At 38.1% G+C, this 26,215-nt stretch overlaps 1 protein-coding gene across 1 annotated transcript; it reads left to right on the top strand.

Annotated features, from left to right (window-relative positions):
* Nucleotides 1-693: 693 nt before the first annotated feature.
* zgc:85777 (uncharacterized protein LOC405871 homolog) lies at nt 694-26,089 on the top strand. Its single transcript, XM_059349759.1, has 9 exons — nt 694-913; nt 7,879-7,999; nt 14,517-14,646; nt 17,713-17,819; nt 18,296-18,463; nt 19,323-19,496; nt 19,967-20,128; nt 24,428-24,578; nt 25,716-26,089. Exons 1-9 carry the CDS (start codon nt 713-715, stop codon nt 25,804-25,806), a joined length of 1,305 nt encoding a protein of 434 aa, XP_059205742.1. The 5' UTR covers nt 694-712; the 3' UTR covers nt 25,807-26,089.
* Nucleotides 26,090-26,215: the final 126 nt, after the last annotated feature.

The raw sequence follows: 26,215 nt of genomic DNA, 5'->3' as shown, positions 1-26,215 counted from the left end.
CGGATACATGACTCAGTTTGCATAAAATGAGTTTCCTTTTTTTGTCATTCATTTTTATGGGATCATTAACATTTTGGATACTTTTAAAAAAGACCATTGTGTGAAGATTTTTTTTTGGCAGTTGTCCTTCTCTTTTCTGAATAAGTTTTATATTTGTTTTGCCTGGAACACAGTAAAATGCTAAAAAAAAAAAAAAAAAAAATTGTCTAATGACCACTTAAAATGAAGCACGTCTGGTCATGATCTTTTTTCACACATTGCATGTGTGTGACAGGAATTCCATCAAACTTAATTTTACTTTTTTAACCGATTCATTCAGTGATTTCATATAATTTAGGAGTCCAAAGGGTAAAACTATCCAGTATTTCACGATAAAATAGCAAAGATTAGAGAGAGACAAACAAATATGGACTTTTGTGTGGAGAGATTATGCTGTTTTGCTTTATTTCTTATTCAATTCCCCAGCGATTCAAGCATGCATGGATAATTGGTAGAAGGTTTTTTGTTGTTGTTGTTTTTAACTACAGGGTTACACATTTTCTATTTGTTTAATGTCGGTATTTCCCCAGATGAAAATACCCGTTGGGAATTAAACACTACCAACATTTACCACCTGGATTAATATTTTATCCCTTTAGGGAGGCCAAAGGTTCCCAAAGTGGGTCACATGAACAGCACCACCGTGCGCATGCGCAAACATTAATAAACAGATATGGCGCTGCTTGAAGGAGCTCTCCGGTTAAACCTGCTAGCTAACAGCCGTAATTTCTACAAATTCACCTCATGTGTTGGTGTCCGGCCGTTGTCTGACCATGCGTCATCTAAACCCGTAGCGTCCAGTGCCCCAGAAACCGCCAGTGACCATTTAATCTATACACGAGAGCACTTTGCATTGAAGGAGTCCCTCAGAAAGGTAACAGCGATGCTCACAACACAGCAACCTTTGGCGTTTTCATGATAATAACAAGGCTGTATTTTGGTTTGTTTAGCCGTCAACAGGTAGATGTGTTAATACCCCGATATATTGCTAGTAAGCAACAAAGACATATCGCTTTATATAACTGTAAGAAGCAGCTGAGGTGCGATAAATTAAAGTGGGTGAGAGGTCACTGCTAACTTGTTAGCTATACAATTCTCCCTGAACTGAACTGTGTTGATGTTTTTGCAGAAGCTGCTCTGCATTATAGCTTCACTAATGACAAACAAATCAACAAAATTGTTTTGACGTTGGTACTACTATTGTTAGGCTGTGTTAATGCATCTCTACATCCTCAAATTACTGTACAAGCCTATGTGTTTGTATTTCCTGCTGCCTTAGGTTATGTGAAATTGGTGAAAGAGGATAGCAAGACAGGCTTCACTGGTTTATAATACCAAACAGCCTCTGGCTTGCGTGTTTACATGACCCATCCTACACTCCCACATCCCACCTGATTAATGTCAGCCCTGCTTATGTCAACGTGTGCAGCATCTCTGCTGCTCCTGCAATGAGATTATCTAACGCTATAGTTACATTTGTCAATTCATTTTTTTTTAAACAAATTGATTTATATGACAGGAATCAATGGGTGACTGACTGGTCTGGATGCACAAAACATGTTTATCTTGAAAAATTAATATATTTAGCAGCTGTGGTGTGGAGATGTGGCTCCTTTGACACAAATAAATGTCAATGCTGCAACACTTTGCTCATTTGTGGCTATTTGTAATAGCATTGATAGTGGCACTGGCAGGACATCTGAGGTGATGATGGCATTCAGATGAAAATGCCACTGAGCCAGTGGGGAAAATCAATGTAGTTTGGCCATCATCTTGTTTTTCTAGAAGCCACAAATCTTTTTCTTTATCACTTTTAAGAACTCTCATTCTTCCTCTGGCCATTGACTTTGGCAGAATCAAAATTTGAGTGGCATACTACAACATTTTCTGCCATTTTTGTATAAAAAGTACTTTTTTTCATCAACTATCAGAATAATTAAAAGATATTCAGTATAAAAACAGATTGTGTGATATGGGCAAATGTTAAAACTCCAACTTTCCTTTGTAATGATTTTAGAACGGTATTGTTTTCTATGAACTCTCTTTAAAAAAAAACCCCTGACATATTCAGGTTTAGAGATAATCATAAATTGCAGTAGCTGTTTAATTTGAATGTGTTAAAATTAGCTTGCTAATTTTGCCTAAAAAGCCTGAAAGGGAAGACAAGATGGACTTTTTATTTACTATTAGCCCCAGTTTATCCAGTGTGGTATCATAAATAGATTTGTTATGGATTTGTGAGTTCTGTGAGTTCTGCAGCCAACTTTACTCTTTATTGAGAAAATTTTGCAGATATTCCCTGAGCGAGAGGTCTTACTCCTCTTTTCAAAACATGTTTTCTGTTTTTCAGCCTCTTCTACTTAAACAGTCTGAATTGCCTTTTTTTGGCTTCAATTAGCAATTTTCTGACATGCAGAGCTTTGATTTTTGAAGAGCTAAATATCAGCAGCTGCAAATTATGGTTGTAAAAATTCAAAGCAAGCATTAGTAATCAGCATGACTCAGTGAGGATACTTATTGCTAGACAGACATTGGAGACAGGGACTGCAAAAAATAAAAACGAGTGCCTAATTTAAGGCAGGGAGCAGAAATATTGCGGTAAATGGAGGGAAGCTCGTTGTGTGACTAAACCTTCAAAAGGATGCAAGGAGGTTGAAAATAAACGGGAATAATAATAGCACTGGGAATAATGGGAAGGATGAAAATGTGAAAAGGAAATGCAGAACAATATGTTGGTAGTGCAGGAAAGGGAACTTGAGGCAGTGTGGTTTATTAAAAGAATACACTGTAGGATAATGTGTTTATAGGTTGTACACAAATGGGGTTATAGGAAATCCTTTAGTGACTGTCCAAGGTCAGACGTTCATGGTGCCAATGTTTCCACTACCAGTTTTCTGTTAGTGGGTGGGGAGTGTGTAGGGCCACGGTTGTCAAGGTAGCTGTGTGTCGCTTCATTAATAGATGAGACCAACAACTTCCCATACTGAGAAATTAGTCAGGCTTCCAGTCTCCCACATGAACAAACCACCAAACCATCCAAGGCTGCATGTGTGGAAGGTCGACTTCTGTCATTAATGAGAACCAAAAGCCAAAAGAGATTTCCTCAACACTTCTAGGAAGAGGCTCCTCATGTGCAGCCCCCCATGGTTTCAGACTGGGATTTCCCCTACACACTCACTCACTCACACACACACACACACACACACACACACACACACACACACAAACAAAACAAAGCCATTGTAGACAGAACAACATTGCTGTCCAATGGGCTGTAATTCTTGACTTGCTTCCAGTAACACATAACCATTTTTCATCCAGTCTGACAAAATTACTTTTTAAAGGCTTTAATATAACTTTCTTTCTGCAACAAATGACCAGTATTTGTCTTGAATGTAACATCAGCAGGGAACTCTTCAGCATCTGTAGATTTTTCAGAAATATTTGGCTACAGGTGTCACCAACTACTTAAGAGGCATTTTTGTCACTTTCTGAAGTAGGGGTGGGATAATTGATCAATATCACAGTTTACCATGATAAAAAAGATTATGACTGGATGTTTACTGTTTTCTTGCCCAACCTTGTGATAGTTTATGGCTATTGCTAGCTGGAAAGACTACTTTGGGACAAGTTTTATATTTTTGCCATAAAGGTCTGGAGCTATATCCAGTTTATGCACTGATTTGATCAATTATATGTCCTAGTCCTGCCGTTTCTTCTTCATTTACAGTATATTGTGATGTATCCTAGACTGACTGTATGTCATGAATTGCCGACTTGATAACACCACAGTTATTATTGACAAAAGGGTTAAGAAATTTGTATCTATAATCTTGCAGTATCGTTTGCTTTTGTTTGTGGTATGGTACATTTACTGGAAGTGTATCTATGGTCCCAGGGTCCTATGTCCCCCAGCTATTAATATGACATATTACAGAGACCTTTCAAGGTTTCAAAAGTTCAATTTTTGTTAGCCTGCATCAATATGTTGAAATCACCCAGCCACAGCTTATTCCAACTGCCGTTCTGAAACCTACACCCTTAGATTTGTAGGGAAGACAGTTTTTGTAACATTAGACATTGATGACTCGATAGTTGCTTAACCGATTATTACTATTCAAACTGCATTTGAACCAGAAATTTTATATTTAAAATGTAAAGATATCCCTCACCAAAGTCTTACAATACTGGTTTATACCAAGAGACACATGCTCAAAACTCAATACAAGGCTAGACTAGACCTTTTGGCATATAGGACTCTGGAAACAACACTTTATACATAAAATAGCCAGTAGTAATGTATATTGGTCTATTGCTTTTTAGCCTCTATATGTCAATAAATATGATATATATCCAAAAATGTCAGCTTCCGATTTTAAAGGGACAGCAATTATATTGCAAAATCTGTAATGGCTGAGAAATTTATATTGCCTTATAGTATATGTAGTCATATTTCCCAGTTGTGGTGTAGTAGTGTACCAGCGGAAACACTCCTGACTGGACGTTTTGAAAGACCTGATGTGCAATGTTCTTGACCCTTTCCTATTAGTTGACAGTTCGGTGATGTGATGTGATGTGAAATTTCTCTGGTATGCAACACAAATAGTCCACAATAGAGTTTTAGAATCACTCCCTAATGACCTTTATGCTTCCCTTTCCAGCAGCTAGTACTCATCCCTCCCTTTCCCTCCTCACGATTTGAACTTTGCACATGGATGAGTTTATTGCAGGCTAAAGGGGACCAGTACCTGCCCCTTTATACAGTTTAGTCTTGTGTTTAACTCTGTGTAAGTTTGCCTGATTTTGACAGATTCAGGTCCAGGCATGTGTCCCATATATCTGCTAAAAGTCTGTTTTCTGTTTTGAGTGATAAAAACATGATGTCCATGTTTTCCATCCGCCTCGTACTCAGATGTTTCTGAGCCAGTGTGTTTTGCTTGGCTGGTTGAGTGGTCGGCTGGTTTCGGTTTGTGTGTTTTGGAATGAGAAAACCAGTGTGCATCACTTTTGCAATCCTGGAAAAAACCTGTGAATTCTTCTTCAGTACTTTGTTGTTTTTTTAGTTTGAATGGTAAAACATAGCCCTCATTGCTGGTTCTGCCTTCACTCTCAAGCAGATATTTATCCAAAGCTACGTGAAAAAAAAATCAAATAGTGTTTATCGTTTTTCACAATCCGCATTATTGCACATGGCTCATTTAACTTCTTTCATTGGCTGAGGCTTGAATTTAATGTTTCCTGTTTTCATTATATGCCTCTTTTGTTTTTATCATTACTTTTTATTGGCACTATTTAGAACATATTGTACTAAGAAGAGAAACACATTTGTGAAGCAGATAGTCATGGGCCTGTTGAAACAATTGCCCATTAAAAATACTCAGCATTAAAGTGAATAACACCAGTACAAATGCTGTTGTAGTTGTCTGTAATATATTTGTGAACAAATGCAAATCCACTTGTTGGAAGACATTTTTAATTTAAATTGAAAAGCACTCAGCAAGAAACAAACAAGGAAAGTCACAGCTCATTCTTTTTTATATATGTTTGTTAATTTATTTGGTTTAAATGGCAGGTACACTGCCTAATATCAGCATTTGTTGTTGACATCCTGTGCACTAAACACTTCCTGTTGACAGAGTCTTCTTTGTGAGGTACAATTGTTAAAAGAATCTGCAAGATGCCACATGAGCTGTAATCCACACTATAGATCGGCAGCCTATTCTCTGTGAGTTCCCGCAAAAATAGCACTGTATGAGCGTCTCAATAGATTTGTAAGTGCTTCTCCAGCTGTGGACCACTTCCAGGTGCTCCAAATGAGTCACGGCACCAAGGTTCAACTCATTCCAAAGTCTATTTCAAAGCCAGGTTGCTCTCCGCTCTTCACTCCCGGCAGATATTTTGGCTATGACTCACACAACCAGGCACTAGTGATAAACACTGATAACGCACAATGCTGCTAGAATATGGTGTCAAGAGACAAAACAAACTGCTCTCACTGTTGAAGAATATTATATAAAATTGTGTGACGAGATTACCCAAATCCATTTGTTCCGCTCTTATGAGTTCATTACTTTGATAATTTTCTATTTAACTTTTTTTTATTGTATTTTGGCACTACAGTGAAAGCCGCAGAAAGGCACAACTGAGTACACTAAACTAAATAAACTAATATGTTTATTTATCATAAGTAATATCAATAATCTATTATTCAGCCTAGGGCTGTGCGATATGGCCCAAAAGTCATGTCCCGATATATTTAGGCTGAATATTGATATACAATATATCCCGATATTTTTAGCGCAAAGTGAGAGCAAATGTTCAGTCAAAGTTAAAGCCAAATATGACATGTAACAAGAAGTTTTATTGACACCGTTTATTAAAGTAAACATAAATACTGTATAACAACAGGAGTACCTTTTTTTTTTTTTTTTTTTTTTTTAATCAAAGCTCCATAAAGTGCACATTTAAATAATAAACTATCTTAAATAAAAAAAAGCTTATGAAATAAAATAGGCCAATGTTTTTCTGAAATAAATATATTTATATGAGAAAAGAATAACGAACAAAATAACTAAATATGACAAATCCTAGTAAGGGCAGCATTTATATATAAAGAAAGAAAAAAATGTAACTATATCGATATATTGGATATGGTCTAATTCCATATCACATTTAAAAATATATAGATATATATTTTTATATCAATATATCGCCCAGCCCTAATTCAGCCATGTTAACACATATTTTTCTCATACTGTGCTGCCCTAGAGAAAACCATTTCTTAACCACAGCTGCACACTGTTTCTTTTTCTTCTTTTTTCCAGTCTTGTGTATATAATAAAGCCATCCTTCATTTTCAGGCAGTTGTGTGTCCCAGGCTCTGTGGCTGAAGAGATGAAGTGGCTGCTAACCCAAAAAGAATGCCATTCGTATGGGTTTCAGTACCGAGATTTATTTTTGCATGCTGTTCTAAACATTACTTGTGAGGTTTTTCCCCCCTGCCAAAAATAAAAATGGTGGAGGAAACACTGAGTCATTAAAATATTAGCTTTCAAATGGTTGAATGCAAAGTTTTCGAATATCAGCACAATATTGCTTCAGTATTAAATGATCTGTGTCATCCCTTAAAAACCCATATCCCCAAACCCTTGTGTAATTTGCACTCTAAGTACCACTTTGTCTCACCAACATCACCAGTGAATTTTGTTACAGATTTGTTTTTAGCACCATTTTTCTGCTCCAAAATGACACAAACTGGGATTGAGGCCAAACTGCAGCCATTGTTTTATGAGCCTGCAGCTTGTCATATTGTAAGTGTCACTAGCCATGCCTTGGTTATCAGTAGGGGACTGATAATATGTACATATAGGAAATAGCATGCCATGCATACTGTCACTGTATTGTCATCATTATAGATTCACCATGTATTACATTTTCCAGCCTGCTCTCTATTCATTGATATGTAATACCTTATCTCGCTGTCTGCTGGAGATAGATTACATAGTTTTAAGTAGAAATGTGCACCGCACAGCAGGAAACCCATGTATGCATCACAGTCATTGTGTGTCTTTTTTCCACTCATAATATAATCTTCTTCGGTGTTAGTTATGAGACAGGAGATAGAAAAGCAAGACTGTCATTTGTTGTTAGAATCATATTGAGGTTTTAAAAAAACGCCAGAAAATCTGCTGCGTTTACATATTTCTGTTTGCATGTAAACATATGCATAGTTATGCTTAAAATACACCAGAAAAATGCTGAAGATGATATCATGCACATTTTTATAAACACACAGAGATAAATTGATCCTATCTCTCCCCTGTTGTGTTGTTGTTTTAGATCATCGACCAGGAGATCAACCCTCACGTGGATCAGTGGGAAGCCGAAGGGAAGTTTCCAGCCCATAAAATCTTCAAGATCTTAGGAAGTGCTGGCTTTCTGGGAGTCAACAAACCCGTTGGTAAGAGTGTTAGATGATCTGTTCTTTTAAGAGGATTGAATTCAAAAAGTAGAACATTCATTTCCATACACACATGAAACAGACTCCTAGATCAAATTTACTGCTGCTTTTGTTGTGGAGTTTAGCTCGATGTTACCCATTAGAGTGAAAGAAAGAAAGAAAAGAGAAAAAGAAAGTCATCTGAATCTTTGTTAGGTCTGTAATTGACTACCAGTGCTTGCTGGGATAGGCTCCAGCCCCTGAGACTCTGAAAAGGAATTTCTGGCTGCCTAAATGTGAAATTATTTTGTTTTTGTTGAAATCAGAAACAAATACAATTTTTCCACCCCAAAAAATAGTTAAAGGTTTAATTAATCTAGTGGGTTAGTGCATTATCTGAAGCAGAGCAATTATGGAAAGGGTTTGTTTGATTTAGAGACCCAAAGGCCTTTTTTTTATATTTTGGAGGAGATTTGTTTTCCTGTGAAAGGATCTAAGGAGATAATAAGCCTGCTGAGAAATGATAATAATTGTCATATCAAGGTGCTAAACCTCACGTCCTGTTGGAAACAGAAGCTATTTTGCCTGATTGGATCTTACTGACAATATTTATATATTTGTTTTAGAATAATAATCTCGTAGATTCTCATATAAATTAAAGTCTCTAAGGCACTATCAATGAATGAAGGTTCTATGCACATTTTGAAGACGCTTGAGAAAAGCTTGACGGAAACACCAAAATTTGCTTTAAGTGGTTTTTGTCTTTTTCGAAAAAATTGTTAATGCGCTAAACAGTAGATGAAAAGGCCTTTTCTGAATAGGTTCTGATGTAGCGAACATTTAACATTGTTTTCTCTCTCGCGCGCAATCTCTACTTCTTCTGTTCACTAACAGATTAGCCTACAGCAATACATCACACTGCCATCTTCTGACCAAAGTGTGTTTATGCAGTTTGTTTATTCGCTCTAAGGCAGTTGATGGAAATGTCCCTAATTCGCATTTTCTTTAATGTATCATTTTAAAATTTCGCTTCAAAATCCGCTTCGACTTTAATGGAAACACAGCTCCTGTATTAATGACATAAAAAAAAATGCTCTTGGGGTGTTTTGAGGGCATCTTTTGACACAGACTTTAGTTCATTTGTATTCTTGGGCATCTTAAACTGTAATCCATAAAAATATGGCCACTGATTAATCAGTTGTGAATCCATCTACATGATATATGTTTTTGGGATGTGCTGGCTATGCTGCCATCGCAGAGATAATGATAAATCTGTAACATCTGAAGAAAAAAGGCCCCTTGCTTTTAACGACACCCTTCTTTAATCCAAGAATACAAATGAAAAACAGTCTCTCAGAAACATAACTCAGGTTGTGGTTAGAATTTGTCTGAAGGGATAGGTGGATCGAAATGCGTCCCGCCTGACCAGCTCCGCTTCAAGGAGCGTTTGGCATTTCTTTTCACAACTGAATTCACTTTCCATTCATTTTCTCTCAGTTCGACAGCCATACATTACAGTTGGTCTGGTTTAGAATATGCTCCCACTGCGATGATGGGTGCTGGTGTCACAGCAACATCCCACAACAGCTGTCTGCTACAGTATATCCCATTTCCAGATGTGTACCCAGCTGTGTCACTGCTGGGGTGGGGGAAAAGGCAGAATAAGAACTCTGTAGTACACGACCACAGAATAGTCATGGTTGTGATGTGTGATTCATTCTGAGTAAAAGAAAAGATTTAAAGGGTGATAATCAACAGCAGAGATCTAAAGTTCCAAATTAAACTGCATCCAGTCACAGTAATAGATCAATTTATCTAAATTATTTCGCCATTGCTCAGTTTTTGTCTTTTACTTCCTGCGATAACATCCCTGTGATAAAAACAGCTGTTACTGCTAAAAAAGAACAAATCTGTGAATAATAATGTTGGATGCTGAGCTCTGTGGAGAAGATTGCACTGCAGGTCTGTAGGTCAAAGAAGAGGGAGGGCGGGGGAATTAAAATGTGCTGAGTATGCAGGTCTATAGCATTAGTTGGCCAGATTAGAGAGGAGGAGGAGCCCGGCAGAAGACACAATTAATTATCAGGTGGTAGATTACCTAGGTTAAGTATATAGAAACAACTGTCAGGGTTTCATGCTGCAATTTAATCAATCAACCTCATATACTTACACAGCTTATAGTCACTGATTCTAGTCTTTAAAGCTAAAAATATAAAAGCCTCCTAAAAAACGAGTGACATTTCAGACTATTGAACCTAATGGAGAGGCTTTGTAATGTATTCAAAAAGACTGTTGCTCTTTTATCCCTGAGGAATCTGGCTCCCTCTGATAAGTCTCGCTGCATTTGGCTTATTACTTGCAATAATATTATGAACAACCAAAGTTGCTGTGGTGCTATATGTCTTGGGAAAAGTGTGCAGTTGGAGTAACAAGAACTAGACATGTTGATTCGCTGCAGTGCTGACTAATGAAGCAGACTGGCAAAGAATTGTGCACAGGGTTAATTGATTTAGAGGCTCGGATTACAGGAATGGGAATGGGGATTTAGGAGTCTGTTCAGTGAAGAAATGATTCATCAGGTGGAATGAGAGGAGAATTCAAAGCCAAATACAATAAGGAAATGATGTTGTACAAAGAAAACATGTTCAGGGGTGCAAAATTACAGGAAGATACAAGGTAGGACTCTTCCATGGAAGTTAACAGGAGTTAGTGACGTGAAGTGTGCCATGTGGTGAGTAAACTAGCTTGCCAGTTAACTGAGCTGTGTGCGAACCTTTTTATAAAGAATGAATGGTGAGAAATGTAAAACTCCTCATTTATCATTCTCAGTCAAGCACTTCAGGCACTTAATTTCTACATGTGATGAAAGTGTGTGCTTAAGAATGCAGTGCCAAAAAAAAAATCACTCTTTTTACATGGTGAATGCGGCCATTTTTATATTTCATGGAAATTTCCCAGAAATATTCCAACAGTTTGCAAGCCTAGTCATGCAATATGTGGTGGGATAAAATAATCAACTCATAATATAACTAACCTTATTTCAAGAATTATCTGGAATCAAGTCTAATATGTCTTGTTTCAAGAGAAAGATTAAGGTGCTTGGAGAACAAGAGAAATGACGTCTCCTTGTAGTTAGAGTTGGGATAAAATTCTGAAATTTTTCATTGTATTGTGGGGAATATTACTTAATTTAAAAATTGTTTTTTATTCCATAAATTATCGTTTTTATGTTGTACAAGTCATATTGTAAAACAATCTAAGGGGTGCTCCTGGATTAGGGGTTAAGAAGCTGACCCTGAATTGCAATGTCCCCCATTTGAATCTGGCAGAGGACCTGTTGCATTTCATTCCCGATCTCTACCTGTCATCTCTCTCACTACTGAGTAAAGGCATAAAATGTCCCCAAAAATAATAAAAAACAAAACTAATCTGAGCCTAACAAATGGACCAGGTCTATTTCTTGGCACTTATTGACTTAGAGCTGAGAATGGATTTAATGGATTTTTCCTAGGCAACAGCATCAATGCTCTTGTTTACACCTTCTGGAGCCATACAGCCTGTTCCTTTATTTAATCCACTGACAAGAACACTCAACACTTATTTTCAAGGAAAGGCATTATTACCTTCAGAACATGTGAACAGGAAGTTTTCCTAAGGCCACTATGTTGAGGAAGAAGACAGGGATGACCCTTGGCTCCCTGCCTGTTTTCCTGTGCTCTGACAGAGAGGTATCCGCGGTTCACACCATGGCAATGGCCTCTCATCTCCTGCCTGACAGATAGAACCTGGCAGCCTCGGTACTTTTCCCTTTTTACTGGATATTTTTGAATGTTTGGATGAATAACTCTTGGAGAGACTGGCGCGTCCAGGCTATTTCCTTTCTCTCAATTTCGACTTTCGTAACACTATGATACATGCATTACACTGTTTCCTCTTTTTAATATAAAAATATTACTAACACGGTGACTTTGTGGATGTTTTATCGTACATTAAAGTTATGGTGATGCACGCTTGTGGGGGTTGAGTAACAGGGGCAGTTACGTTCGTATGTCCACTGCAGTAATTGTTGCAGAATGCAATGAGTTTAAACCAGTGAATCATTGGCCCTCTTTCCCTTGTTGTCCTCCAGGGAGAAGTGGTTTATCATCAGGTCACTGTGTTGCTGAGCACATAGAATAGGATCCTTCTGTTACTCTTTCCGGCATTGCCAGTTTCTGCCTCTTTTTTCTCTCTCAATCCTTCAATATGTGCTTCATATGGAGCTCCACCCGATGAGAACCTACACTGAGTAACATCTGGTGTTCAGAAGACACACGTGTGTATAGGATTGACATTTGTGACAGAATTCTGTTTGTTTTTCTTCTGCTTGCTTGTTCAACCAGACAGCCTGCTGTTTTGCTTAAAGCGGGATAAACCTTGGTGCTTCCCTTGGTCCACATTATCCACCGCAGGGTTTCCAGTGCTCGGAGACTTATCGCTGCACGGCTGCACCTGCTTCCTCTTATTTTTGGCTCCCCCTCTCCCTTGTTTGCTTGTCCCACTATATCTCCCTCTTTCTCTGTCCCCATTTATTTGACCCTTTTTTTTTCTCTCCCTGTCTTTTTCTGACTTTCTGCCAGACTGTGCTTTCCATTATTTCGATAATTCGTCTGGCAGGTGATATTAAAATCACTCCACAAGATTTGCAGACCGCCATGCAGTAAATTTGCTGATAATTATTCATTGTCACTCAGTGCTAATATCCATCATCCAGTAGCTGACATAGTCTATTTAGTCATGGGAAAATTGAGCATCAACCACTTCACAAATGTTCAGTCTTGTTCCTTTTGGCTGGCCGGATGTTATCATCAAGAGATTTGTCCTAAATGAATAATTGTCAGGCTGCATTTGCTTGACCAGTATGGGATGATGATGTCCAGTTTTTTGTGCTGCAGAGAGACCACTCTTTTGCATATTGTTTTATTTTGAAAGGATCCACATGTGTGGTTATGCTTAAATTACTTTTAGAGAAATGCGGTGTAAAAGCGAACACATTAGCCAGCTAATTTCATGAGTAGTGGACAGAAAATTGGCCTTTAGCATTAAGTATATTAGTATAAAAACCAGCCTATTCATTTCATAATAGATGTTGATGATGAAAGGCAAAAGAAAGGAAATGAAAAGAGATGGCTCTTTATGAGGAGAACTGACACAAAGTGGGGTTTTAAACATGTTTTATAATGCACTGTTCAGCTCCATTAAGGACCTAAGGTCTCTGCAAATGCCTCCACTGCCAGAATGGAGAAAATAGACATCCATTTTTTGACTTTTCCAGCAAATGGGTTGTTTAAGGGATCAAAATCAAGTTTGATATACTAAGCAGAACAGATGAGATGACAGTGAGCCGTATATCGGCGCCATGCTGCTGATCTCCCAGCAGTGCTCTTTACACATTATTACAGATAGTGCAATTAATGATAACATCCTGTAATTATTTTGAGTGCACACTCCGATGCCAACAGATCAGTTCTGAATGTTATGTGTCTAAACTAGTGTGTATGTTTGTGTACAGAAACATGTTAAACAGTGATTTTATCACAGAGGAGACTGAAGGGAGACAGGGAATTATGGATGCAAAGCTAGTTTAAGGCTACTAATGTAGTACTGGGGTGTTTTTTATCAAAGTGACATTTGTGAGCCGTTCTTTCTGCATATTTTAGCTGACCAATAAAGGTTCACATTTATTATCAAGTGTTTTATAAATTAGGGATGCACCAATATATCAGCTGAACATCGGTATCGGCTGATATTGGTCTTGATGGCTGCAAATCATCTGCAAATAGGATGACATTCACCGTTAGTTGGGCTGATGTTTATCTGTCGCATCAATTCGGCTAAATGTTGTGTTGGTTATTCATAGTCGGACTCAAACAAAACAGTCCTTTAAAACAGTTCAGTCAGACAACTCAAGGTGAAATGTTTATTGCAATAGTAGAAAAAGATTTTCATTTGTCGTCTAGACTCCGACCTCATCACTCCTCACAGGCAATATACATAAAGTATTGAGGAGTGATGAATATGTATATTCACCCCCAGTCGGAGTCTGCAGGTGAACAGACAGGCAGAGGGAGAGGTGGGGGATTTTACAGCTTAAATAGTGAGGGTGTGTTTTAGTGGAGGATGTATGAGGAGTGAGGCATGTCCTGTGTATTTAGCAGAGCCGCTCGAGTTGCCTGTCTGAACTAGCCCGCACACATTGCTACATTTATTTTTTTATATGAAAAATGACAACAAAAACTAAATAAACAATACCAGCAAAAAGTCAGCCTTGACTTTTGGCCAAATTGTTATTACAAACAAAGCATTGTCCCAGAATCTCACTGTTGGTCCATCTCTAGTACAATCCTGATGCCAAAAAGGTTTGGACACTGTAAAATGTAAATTTGAAAAAAATTATAAATAAATAAATTATGAAAAAGTAATCCAAACGCAATAATCCACACAATGTGCAGACAAGAGTCAGCAGTAGCTGAAGGACTGTGTGTTTTGTCCCTTGCAGAGTATGGAGGCTTGGGTCTTGACTTCAGCTACAACATGGCAGTTTCAGAGGAGCTGGGCAACATCCGCTGTGGAGGAATACCCATGGCCATCGGTGTACAGAGCGACATGGCTACGCCTGCGCTGGCCAGGTACAGTCCCAAACAATGATGTTGATGTTAATTTGTTTAAGGATAAATTATTGTTCCATAACCGAAATCCAGTCTTCACTATTCCCTTTAAACACATCCCAGCAGTTTGGGTGGGACCACTTTATTTTATTTGTGCATTAGACTGACATGAAGGAATCTGAATTAACCTTAAACCCTAGCCTGGCTAATGCCAGACTATATCACAAATGAGATCTAGTCTGGCAACCAGCTATTCATTTCTACGTAGAGGAGGCGTGGTTTACGATCCTCCAGAGCCGTTTATTGGGCGCTATGAATGTCTATCAAAAGCGTCTGTATGTAGCTTTTAGCCAGTCGTATCAGTTATATCAGATGACAAGCGACAGAAATTGATGTTTACGTAGCCAGACTAGCCCATCTCTACTTTGAGACTAAATGCTCAATTCTGCTTCTGCAACGTTTTTCTGCAGCATGTTCTGTCTCTGGCTGCTCTATAGTTTAGGCTCACAGTCTACCGACAGTGTTGGTGTGTGTGTGTCTGTGTCTGTGTCTGTGTGTGTGTGTGTGTGTGTGTGTGTGTGTGTGTGTGTGTGTGTGTGTGTGTGTGTGTGTGTGTGTGTGTGAGAGAGAGAGTGTTGCTTGCTGCTTTGCTTCTCCAGTTCTTGTTTTCTGCAAGATTATTTATTTTTACGCCTTATTTCCCCTCATGTCATTCAGCCACACACATCCACTTATTTTATGGGCAATAGACAAGCTGCTGCGGGTCTCTCTGCGGCTCTGCTGTCCCCCGGCTCGTAGCGAGATCACTGGCGTTACAGCAGTGAGCGGTAGCGGGGCTAGTTGGTAGATTAGGCTTTTGCCAAATCGTGTCGGAAGCAAGGCTAAAACATCCTTTTTCGTGGTGAAACAGGAGTGTAAAGTCAAATGTTGTTCTTCTTTTAAAATAAACTTTGGCTCTTAACTATCTAGAACACTGTCTAGAAGAAATTCGTGTTTGCACACCCCTCCAAATAAAATGGTACTGACATGTTTTTATGTTGAGGTACATTTTGTTTGCTGCCATACTCTCCCTCCACCTTCGCCTCTTCTTACCAGAAGGACAACAACTAATCAGTGATTCAGGCAACAATATCTGCTTTGTGCTTTTTTTCCCTATGTGCCCAACCACTAGCGCCACTTGTGTCAGAGCTGGAGCACATTTTCAAACATTCATCCTACATGGGTGTGTTTCATTCTGAGGTGATAAAAGTGCTTGTATTGCAACCCCTGGCAACAGGCGTCACCCTGTTTAACATGCTGATAATTATTACATTGTGTTCTACGTATGAGTTGTTAAAACAAATTCCCAAACAATGGTAGAAGCACCTAACATTTACAGACATTTACTTCATCATTTGGATCAGTTCTTCAGTAATAGCCGTCTCCAGCTTTTCTTAGCTTGTGTTTATTTTACTGCATTTGTATTGGTCTGTCATGGACAGTGATTATGTTACCAGATGCACTCAAAACAAGTAGTGAGTTGCACTGAAAGCTCTTAATGTGATGCAACTAATGAAACCTATTTTTATACTGCTACAAATGCTATAAGCTTTCACATCCATATTGTGTCTACTACTTCTTCGGCCCACAGCTAAATAAAATTAACATATTACCACAGTGTTTTATACAAAGATCTCTCAGTTCTGACTATCTAGTTATGGCAAAGCAGTATAAACTGGGAGTAGAGTTTACAGTAAATCAAAAAATTGATTATTAAGAGGTATTGTAAGACCACCTGCTCATGCAATGCTACTCTGACAGCACAGTGGCAAAATATTGATATTATAACATGGTATGAAATTAGATGTCATCTTTGGATATCATAACCTAAATGTTTCTTTTCCTGGTTGCAAAGGCTACATTGCAATATTGTTATCAACTTGCCAGACTCTTAATTTTTTTTTGCGGTGACTCACTTAATCTGTCAATATATCAATAACAACAATAATATCTAACTCAACATTAATGTTTTGTTGTTTAATGAAATAATTGATTGTTCAATAAAATAATTAAAACTTGATAAAGTTCTACTTACAAATAAATATGTTAAAATGTTTATATTTATGTTTTGAGATGATACAGTTTGTTTAAATTACCCCCAATTTCCAATTAAATTCACATAAATTCCCATAATCCCCATTCCCATTTCCGATTTGGAATATTTCCAAAATTCCCTAACTTAACTTCCCATGGAAAGTTTCTGGAAATGAATCGGAAATTTTCCACCCCTTTGCACCAGTACTGATAACTGTTTATCAGAAATCTCATTGTGAAACCACCGAAAGTCATCCTACAATATGACTGCAATATTGTCATTTATTAGGTATTTTTTATCAGCAATATTAAGGCACTTGTTAAAAAATGTTGTTTTATTTTTTTGTGAAACAACTGTTTCACCTCGGGTGCTTTTTACTGCATTGTGTAACAAAGATATTTTTGTTGGCCAACATATAAATATGCAGATATAGGCTTAACTCTGACCAGCTAAGAATAATAGTCATCTTGTGAGAAAAAAAGTCTGTTCTACAGCCTTTTATGAAACTACACTCCCTAGAGGGAATGTGTATTAATATCTTGGGTAATTGTTTGTCTCACCCATGTAGAGCATAGGCCTGTTGTGTGATATCTTGCTATGAAACAGCTGCTGGTGGTGACACAAGACAGAATGCAGTGAAATAGACAGTAGGAGTCTCAGGAGCTTAATTAGGGGATCTACAGTAGCTTGCAACGAGGTCTAAGTGCTAAGAGAGCAGCCAAAATACAAGGATACCATGGGAGCTTCAGGGAAAGACTCCCTCCTCTGTCCCACTGGAACAGTAATTGCCTAAAACATGGCAGTGTTGTTTTAAAGCCCACAATCCACTGCTCTGCCTTGCTGCAGTTACACAGTACAGTTCAAGAGTTTCACACAACTTTTACAACACAGTTGCCTGAAAATAATTTGTAGATATAGAAAGTATTGTTTTCTAGTATCAAAGAGTAATTGCTAATTAATTGTCACTGATAGTTAATTTTTTTTCTTCTCTTTGTGTATGTGTGTGCCTGAAGGTTTGGTTCAGCTGAGCTAAAGAATGAGTTCCTCCTTCCCTCCATCATGGGGGACAAAGTGGCCTGCCTCGGAGTTAGCGAAGTCGGAGCCGGCTCTGATGTCTCAAGTAGGTCTCTTCTTCATCATCTTCTGGTCATTTATTCTCATATCATTTCCTTTTTAGCTCCTGAAGGACCATTTTGAATGAACTCATTCTGCAAAAGTGATTGAGGAGCCAAAATTACAGCAGTTTTACAATCTATTTGGCGCTGATATTCTCTCAGGAGGGAAGCATGGTGTGCTGAATGCGACATATTGCATAAAGGCCGAAGTTCACCGCCATTAGATTTCAACACCTTTGGCTTCTTTTTTCTGGATAAGTGTGTTTGACACCTAAGACGAATAAGGCAGCTTTAGACACAGAGAAATATCTTTGGTGAAACTCCCTGCTCTTCAGTCTTTTCATTTAAGGGCAAAAATTGTGTTTCTTGGATCCGTTGAAACTTTCCATTTAACCTTCTGTCCTGAAACTCATCTTCCCAGTTTTCTCTCTCTCTCTCTCTCTATCCATCCATTGACACACTCCACCACACACTGTTTCAGGTATCAAGACCAAGGCAGTGAGGAAAGGAGATGAATATGTGATCAATGGGGGAAAGATGTGGACCACCAACGGTACCCAGGCTGACTGGATGTGTCTCCTCGCCAACACCAGTGACGGGGCCCCGCACAGAAACAAATCCCTCATCTGTTTGCCCATGAACCTACCAGGTAATAATTATAATAAATACTATTACTTTTATTTAAGAAAGCACTTTTCAAAAAGACTTACAAAGTGCTGTACATACAGTTAAAAAAGCAAACAGTCAAGAAAATGTGACAAAATACAACAAAAGATAATGAAACGAAAGTAAAATCATTAAGAAGAAAGTCTTCAAAAAATGCCTGTCGCCTTTAGTTATAAGGCTTGACGAGGGAATGGCCAGCAAAGACATAGCAGAGGAATTCAGGTTACATTCAGGGTCTTAGGAGGTCAGGAGGTGGGCTTTATATTTGAGAATTTATATTAAATTTTAAAACCTAGATGGACTGGGAGCCAAAGAAGTGATTTGAAACTTGTGTGATGTATTCTCTCCTGGTTATAAGTCTGGCTGCAGCATTTTGAATCAGCTCAAGTTTTTTTTTTTTTTTTTGTTGCCATTAGGAGAGTGTAAAATAGAAACCAAACTGGGGTGGAAAAAAATACAGGAATTTCTGTCTCTAAGTTCGTGGCGGATAAAAAAATTTAAAAAAGACCTGATGTGGGAGTCAGTTCAATATTTGTGGGGTGATTTCCCAGTGAAAGCAGAAGGCCTTTCTTGAAAAAACCCCCACTTAAGCTGAAAATGAAACTATGTAATTGACATTCATCATTTGCGATTCAAGTACATTTAAAAACCTTGAAGCCCTCAAATATATATATATATAAGATTCTGTTTTTTTCAGTTCTACTCAAATAGAAGTTTTATCCAAACACCCTCTCTGCAGAATGTCTGTATCCGTTCCGTCAGTGGAGTTTGTTATAATTAGTGTGCCTTTGCCAAGTTGCACTATGACGTTTATTTCTGTTTTCCTGTTCTTCCCACTGTAGGAATACAGATCGCTCGAAAGATTGATAAAATTGGCATGTGGTCATCGGACACAGCCGAAGTGTTCTTCGATGACGTTCGTGTGCCCTGCAAGAACCTCATAGGCCAGGAAGGCATGGGCTTCACCTATCAGATGCTTCAGTTCCAGGAAGAGAGGCTTTGGGCAGTGGCCAATGGTGAGTGAGCGTTCCTGTTTTATCTCCTCCTCAGTCATGTCCAGTAATCAGACTTCACCTTTTTTTACTTCATTCTTCACCCTTTCCTCTGTATTTTGTCACAAGACCAACCTCCCACTGAGCTCACTGTAAGTGGCAGTTTTTTCAACAAGGGGCTTATTTCTGTTTAACAAGAATAAGGGAGTTCAGGTCACCATTTAAGCCATTAATCTACTATAAATTAGTTATTTGCTTAGGATTTTGAGCAACAAATATGCATCAATATTTTCTTGGGCAAAACTTGTGAGAAGCTCTTCATGAGAAACTAAACTTTACATGCCGTTACTGAAACTGAGTGATGCGTCTGGCCGGGTAAAGTTTTTTTGAATCGTTTCATAAATCACAGACACAAATAACAAGCACACTCAGCTGTGCATGCAGTGTGAGTGGAAGTATTTGTAGTATTAAGGTCACATCTGTCTATCTTCCAGTCCTGACCACGATGGACAACATCATCCAGGAAACCATCCAGTACACGCGGCAGAGGAAGATCTTCAAGCAACCCGTCCTCTACCACCAGGCGGTTCACTTCAGGTTGGCTGAGCTGCAGACGGAGGTGGAGCTGCTCCGCTCCCTCATGCACCGTGCTACAGGTGGGTACCCTTTATATTTTTTTTAATCACCCATGAGAACAAGAAGCCTTTATAAAAAACTGAATCAGCAAAACAGGAACAACACACAATAAATAAAGTATTTAAGAAAATCAGTTATGAGAATCATAGGAAACCTCAGATTATAAAGCCTTTTAATCACCAATTGCAGTTTATTCCATGATGATACACACAGGGATTAACAGCGTGGCTCTACAACATATCTCCATGGTCAAGGACAGACATTAACTTTGACTGCACTATAGTTTTGTTGGCTGCATTAAATGACTGCTCCCTCTTAATGTTTGGCTCTGACAATGGAGGCACAGAATGCGTATAGTGGTAATAAGGACAGCTGTTAGGGTGCAGTTTGTATTATCACAGCACATGGGTCATCTATGCAAATGTGTGTTTCTTAACTTTGTTTTGTGCACTTATTTATTGTACTTATTATTTTATGTGTGAGGGACCAAGATGGAGCACATTGTCAGTTGCACAAACAGTGTCTCATGTACATGTCTCAAGTAACAAATTACAGTTAAAAATCTTAAATCAAGGGCGTCCCGGTAGCTCACACTGGTAGAACGTTACCAATAAGGCCGAGTCCTTGCTGTGGCGGAGCTGGGTTCGAATCCAGCCTGTGCTCCCTTTGCTGCATGTCCTCCCCTCTGTCTCCCCCTTTTTATCTGTCACTTTCAATAAAGCATGAAAAATACCAAAAAAATAATCTTTAAAAAAAAAAAAAAAAAAATCTTAAATCAGTGTATATAATAGTCATCAAAAACAATTACAACCTTCCATGACAACACATAAACTTTCAACATTCAAACAGAAGGCAAAACATTTATATGATAAACTTACACAAATGACTATGAATAATCCTGGCAAATGTGAACCAGAACCAGGAACAAATATTGAATATGCTTTATGCTGGCTGCTCATTAAAAGGTTGTACCATTAATTGAAAATACAGTTCAGTGCCAGTAACAGAATTATTAAGCCTAGTTATGAAAGTGTTGAACGTGGTGAAAACTAAATTTAAGTATGGGGGGAGGAGTAATTAATGAAATTGACAAAGATAACATTTCTTAAGTATTTTGTAGTCCAGAACTGTGATAACTTGTAAAGGGATGTGTGGTTTAATGGTGGAGGCTGATGCCTGAGACCAAGAGGTTCTACAGTATAAGAGATGCCTGCATGCCTATATTTAGAGCTTTATTAAAATACAAGATTATCCCTTAGAAGATTAACCCTTTGTTAATGTATCAGTTGCTGTTTTTCATGTCTGTTTCTACTTAATGATCCACCGACTCGTATTGGCCTTGTTTATTATTATAAAAAACATCAAAAAATACATTTATGAGCAAACTCAAGCTGTTCTACATTAGTTTTCTTTTCTTCATAATAAAAGGTAGACATATTTCACCTCCAGATATTCCATAGCCAAAATACTAGGAATGAGAATAATTAATCAATGACCGATTAATGGTCTTGAGAATTTGGTCGATCACGTGGCATTTTCAATCGATCTGTGTATTTTTTAACTTTAATTTTATCTCTGACTGTGTATCAGCACTCACTGAACTGAAACATGGCCAAGCGTTCAGTTCTGCGGCCGTACGTGAATAAGCCAATGAGCTGAGAATTAAATTAAGATAAAGCTACAGTTTGCAAACTAAAAGTTGCAATAACAATTAATATGCAAGATTACTGTGAAAACTAACCTCATGTCTCTTCGGGGGCTAAAACATAAAACATTGAACTCCTTGACATTATCTTTTACAGTTAAATCTCACGTGAGTTAGTTTTACGATCGACAGAAAGTCTCTTTTCATCCTTTCAAAATAAAAGCGTCTGTTATCAAAACAGGCTTTTTTTTATATATATATATATATATGTCTTTATTTTGCCCATGTATGCATGTTTTTATACATACTAGAGTATGTATAGCGATTAAACGATTGATTGTTAACGTTATAGATGATCGAGTTGTCAGGTTTCTCCCAAAGTGTTAAAACTAAAACCTATGGGGAGGCAGCATTCAGCCATGAATGGCTGGATTAAGGCTCAAGACCCACCTGTTTGGTCTAGCTTTTACCTGATTATTTTACTATTTATTTATTTATTCACCTATTTATCTATTTACTTATTTAGATGCTCATCACATCATTTGTATTTTTTTTCGCAGTTGTATTTTAGTTTTTTATCAGAACCTGTTGTCCTTTAGTCTTTTAAATGTTTTATCCTGTCCTGTTGTATTTTAGTCTTTTAGTTTTTATCCTGTCCTGTTGTCTTTTAGTCTTTTAGTTTTTATCCTGTCCTGTTGTCTCTTAGTCTTTTAATTTTCATCCTGTCCTGTTGTCTTTTAGTCTTTTAGTTTTTATCCTGTCCTGTTGTCTCTTAGTCTTTTAATTTTTATCCTGTCCTGTTGTCTTTTAGTCTTTTAGTTTTTATCCTGTCCTGTTGTCTCTTAGTCTTTTAATTTTTATCCTGTCCTGTTGTCTTTTAGTTTTTAACTCCAGTGTTCCCTCATGGAGGTCTCCGCACTGGGGGGTGTGTTCAGTCTGGGATGTCGTCTTGGAGACTCCCTGGGCCCGGGGGACTAGGCGGCTCTGCACCATGTGTGGAGTCCGCCCCGGTCTACCCGAGTCGTGGTGGTCTACCCGGGTCGTGGTGCTCTCTGTGACGGCGTCCTCTATGGCTGTGGGCTCTGCCACCTCTCAGTGTGGATGCTCCCACAGGTTGCTTTTTCCTCATCTGGATCCTCGGTGCCTTGCCATGTCTCTACACTGTCAATCAATATGTGCTGTGTGCGAGTCTGAGTGTGTGTTTTTGTGCATGCGTGTCTATGTGCGTGTGTGTGCATGTATGTGTATGTGTATGTGGGGATGGGAGGGGTGGGTTTTGTCATTTTTATTGTCTGTTTTTATTCTTATTTTTTGTAAAGCACTTTGTGTTGCATTTATATGTATGAAAAGCGCTATATAAATAAAGTTTGATTGACTGATTGAACGCCCATCCCTACAAGATACCCTTACAGTCACGGCTGTGGATTTAGAACAAACACGTTTGGATTTGCGTTTGCAGTATTTTAGGAAAAATCCCCCCCCCCCCAAATGAAAGCATGCAGCTGTCCTCAAGGCACTTAATACCACAGATAAGACCTCAGAAGCAGAGGCCACAGTTGACTCAGCTCTGTAAGAATGATGTGAATGCCAAACTAGCCTTGAGTGGGTAATTTGTCCATGTGCAATGCAGCAGGTTGGTTTCAAAGATAGAGGACACCGTGCAGGCTGGGAAACAATGTGGTGGCTTACTATTGAGTAGTGATAAGTTAAAAGTAAACATGTGTGGCTGAATATAGAAGAACAGTAAATGTTTGCTTTAGTGTTTAAACTGTCTGCCATCAGATTGCTAAAACAACACAAATTTCATGGATGAGCGTCCTGAATCTGATGATTTTCACTTCACGTTTTGGCTGGAGTTCAATTCTATCCTACTTATGTGGTATTTGATTTTTTTTAAGCCATCGACGCATTTACCAGCTATGTTGTTAATATTGTCTTTTTCCTTGCAGGTACAATTTAAATCTAGTAGTAATAATATAGTAGTTGTTTTGTGTTGATCTATAGTTCCTTCTAGGAGAAAGTAACTTTTTTAAATAAGTAAGTGGTTATTGAGCATTTAAGTTTGAGTGTTTTGCTCAAGGACACTTACATGTGGACAGGAGGAGTCGAGGTTCATTGATCACAAAGTGCTGTTGTTTTTGTGTTTATTGGCACGACTTCATACCCCACAGGCTTAGCCACCTGAAAACTGGCACATCCCCAGCTCCTCCGAAATACATTCCAAGTGCTTTACACTGCACTGTTTATGATATGAATATGTGGGTGCACCTGGTGGGCGGGTGTTCAAGGTCTTGTGATTTTCTCGTTGTGTTTTGTAACCACTTCAGCGGCAAGCAGCTTTGAATTAATTCCGTCTAGCTGGTCCGATTCGCTTGCCCAGAAACAGATCAAAGCTTTTTACATCTGTTTGGCACAGACAGATAAACACACAAATACGCATATGGCACACAAACAAACTTCTCTTCACACTGAAACAGGAAACATCATGCAGCTCGCACATGTTCCTGTGGAGGGGTACCTATAATACAGCCACCGGTGACTGTGAAACTGAACCACATTTGTTTATTGACTGTTTTCCTCTCCACATTGTTTATAATTCCTTTGTATCCACCTGGACATGTTTCACTCTTCCATGCCTTTGTCAATACTTATGTTCTTCCTTTTCTTTCTGCAGCATTGTACATTAAAGGCAATGATGTCACCAAGCTGGCATCCATGGCCAAATTAAAGGCAGGCCGTCTGGCGAGGGAAGTAGGCGACAGCTGTCTCCAGTATTGGGGAGGAATGGGCTTCACCAGTGACGTGATGGTCAGCAGATTTTACAGGTGAGGCTGAAATATTTTGTCTTTTGTTCAGTGATCTGGTTTGAGTGTTCCCTGTTTTTTATTAGTGATTTATAGCATATAGCACCATGGTTTTTAATCATGTTCATCCCTGTGCACTTTGTTTATCTCATCAGAAAAAAAACAAATATCTGACTGCAAAACCGTGACATAGCAGCAACAATCACTGACACAGGTTGCAAGCCAACGTTGGTTATATTTGGCTGCCAACTATGCTTTTTGTGAGCGTATAACATTTCTGCGGTAAGAGCAGCCTCACCAGTTGGCAGCAGCTTGACAAAGCTCATGTTCAATGTATTTTTTACAAGGAAGTTAAACCAGATTGTTAGAATCACATTGATTGATGGCTACATAAACAAAGCATGTGATCGAGTAATAATAACTCTTGAAGACATGCAATTACGCTCGGTCTCCAGTTCCAAGTTCATCCCTTTAATGAGTGTATAATCAAGGAACACTGATCTCTAAATCCTTATTTTACACGGTGCTGACATCTACTGATGGGGCAAATAATGAAGCTGAACTGCAGGCTCGATGCTGCTTTCAGTAAGAGAAAGAAAACGTGTGTGATTATTTAAGTGAATCAGATGTTAAAGGGCATTTAGATGATGTTACATTAAAAAAAAACTGTTTCTATTTTCACTCATTTCAGGTCACTTTACTGGTTTATTTGCACTCTGTTTACATCTGACCTTGTTAGGCCTATATTAGGCCTTCTGTATTTTTTTCCTTTATTATATATGTCATATACCACTTATACTATACTGTGTATATCTCTGCATATATTTAAATATGTTTTCATTGATGTTCATACTACTACATGCAACAACTTATTTAACACCCTAAAATATATTTTCTCCAATGTACAATATCTGTAAAATGCTAAATACTATCAGGACAACAAACAAACACAAAAATATATATTAATAATAAATGCCAAATAGCAGACATGTATGTATATAATGAATATAGGATGTATGTACATGTTATTTTTTATATTCTTATTCTGTCTTCTATATTTATGTCTGTATCTTGAGCTGCTGTGACAACTAAATTTCCCCACTGTGGGATAAATAAAGTCGTATCCTATCTTATCTATTAACCTTGTCCTTTCTGCAGAGATGCCAGGTTAATTTCCATTGGTGGAGGAGCTGATGAGGTCATGCTGGGAATCATCTGCAAGTACATGGACACTCTACCCAAGCAGTGAAGTCATCAACGCCTGACCCAGGGACAGATATCTGCTGCTGATAATGTGCTGATCATTCATGATGAATTGCTTAACACAGATCACCTAAGTGCAATTCTGACATGGTAAAATGCTTGACATGTTCAAGGAAGTTTGTTTCGCATTTTGCCTTTGATTGTTTAACTAAACTGTATGTAATCAGAAAGAAACTCTTAACTCAGACACAAAATTAAGCTTGTGTTGTTTTTCATGACAATATAAATGTGAAAATCCTACACCTGAACTGTAATATATAATTTCTTTTGAGTCCATGTAAGCACTAAATCTATTTTTTTAGAATAGAGTAGGTTTTCACAAACATGAAAAATAATGTAAAATATGCCTATTTAAGTGTCAATGACAAATGTATTAAAGCAGTATTATTGTCATG

Source organism: Centropristis striata, chromosome 14 (genome assembly GCF_030273125.1).
Source record: "Centropristis striata isolate RG_2023a ecotype Rhode Island chromosome 14, C.striata_1.0, whole genome shotgun sequence".
Classification (NCBI taxonomy): domain Eukaryota; kingdom Metazoa; phylum Chordata; class Actinopteri; order Perciformes; family Serranidae; genus Centropristis; species Centropristis striata.
The sequence above is the reverse complement of the archived record's forward strand: the minus strand, read 5'-3'. Positions and strand labels throughout refer to the sequence as shown.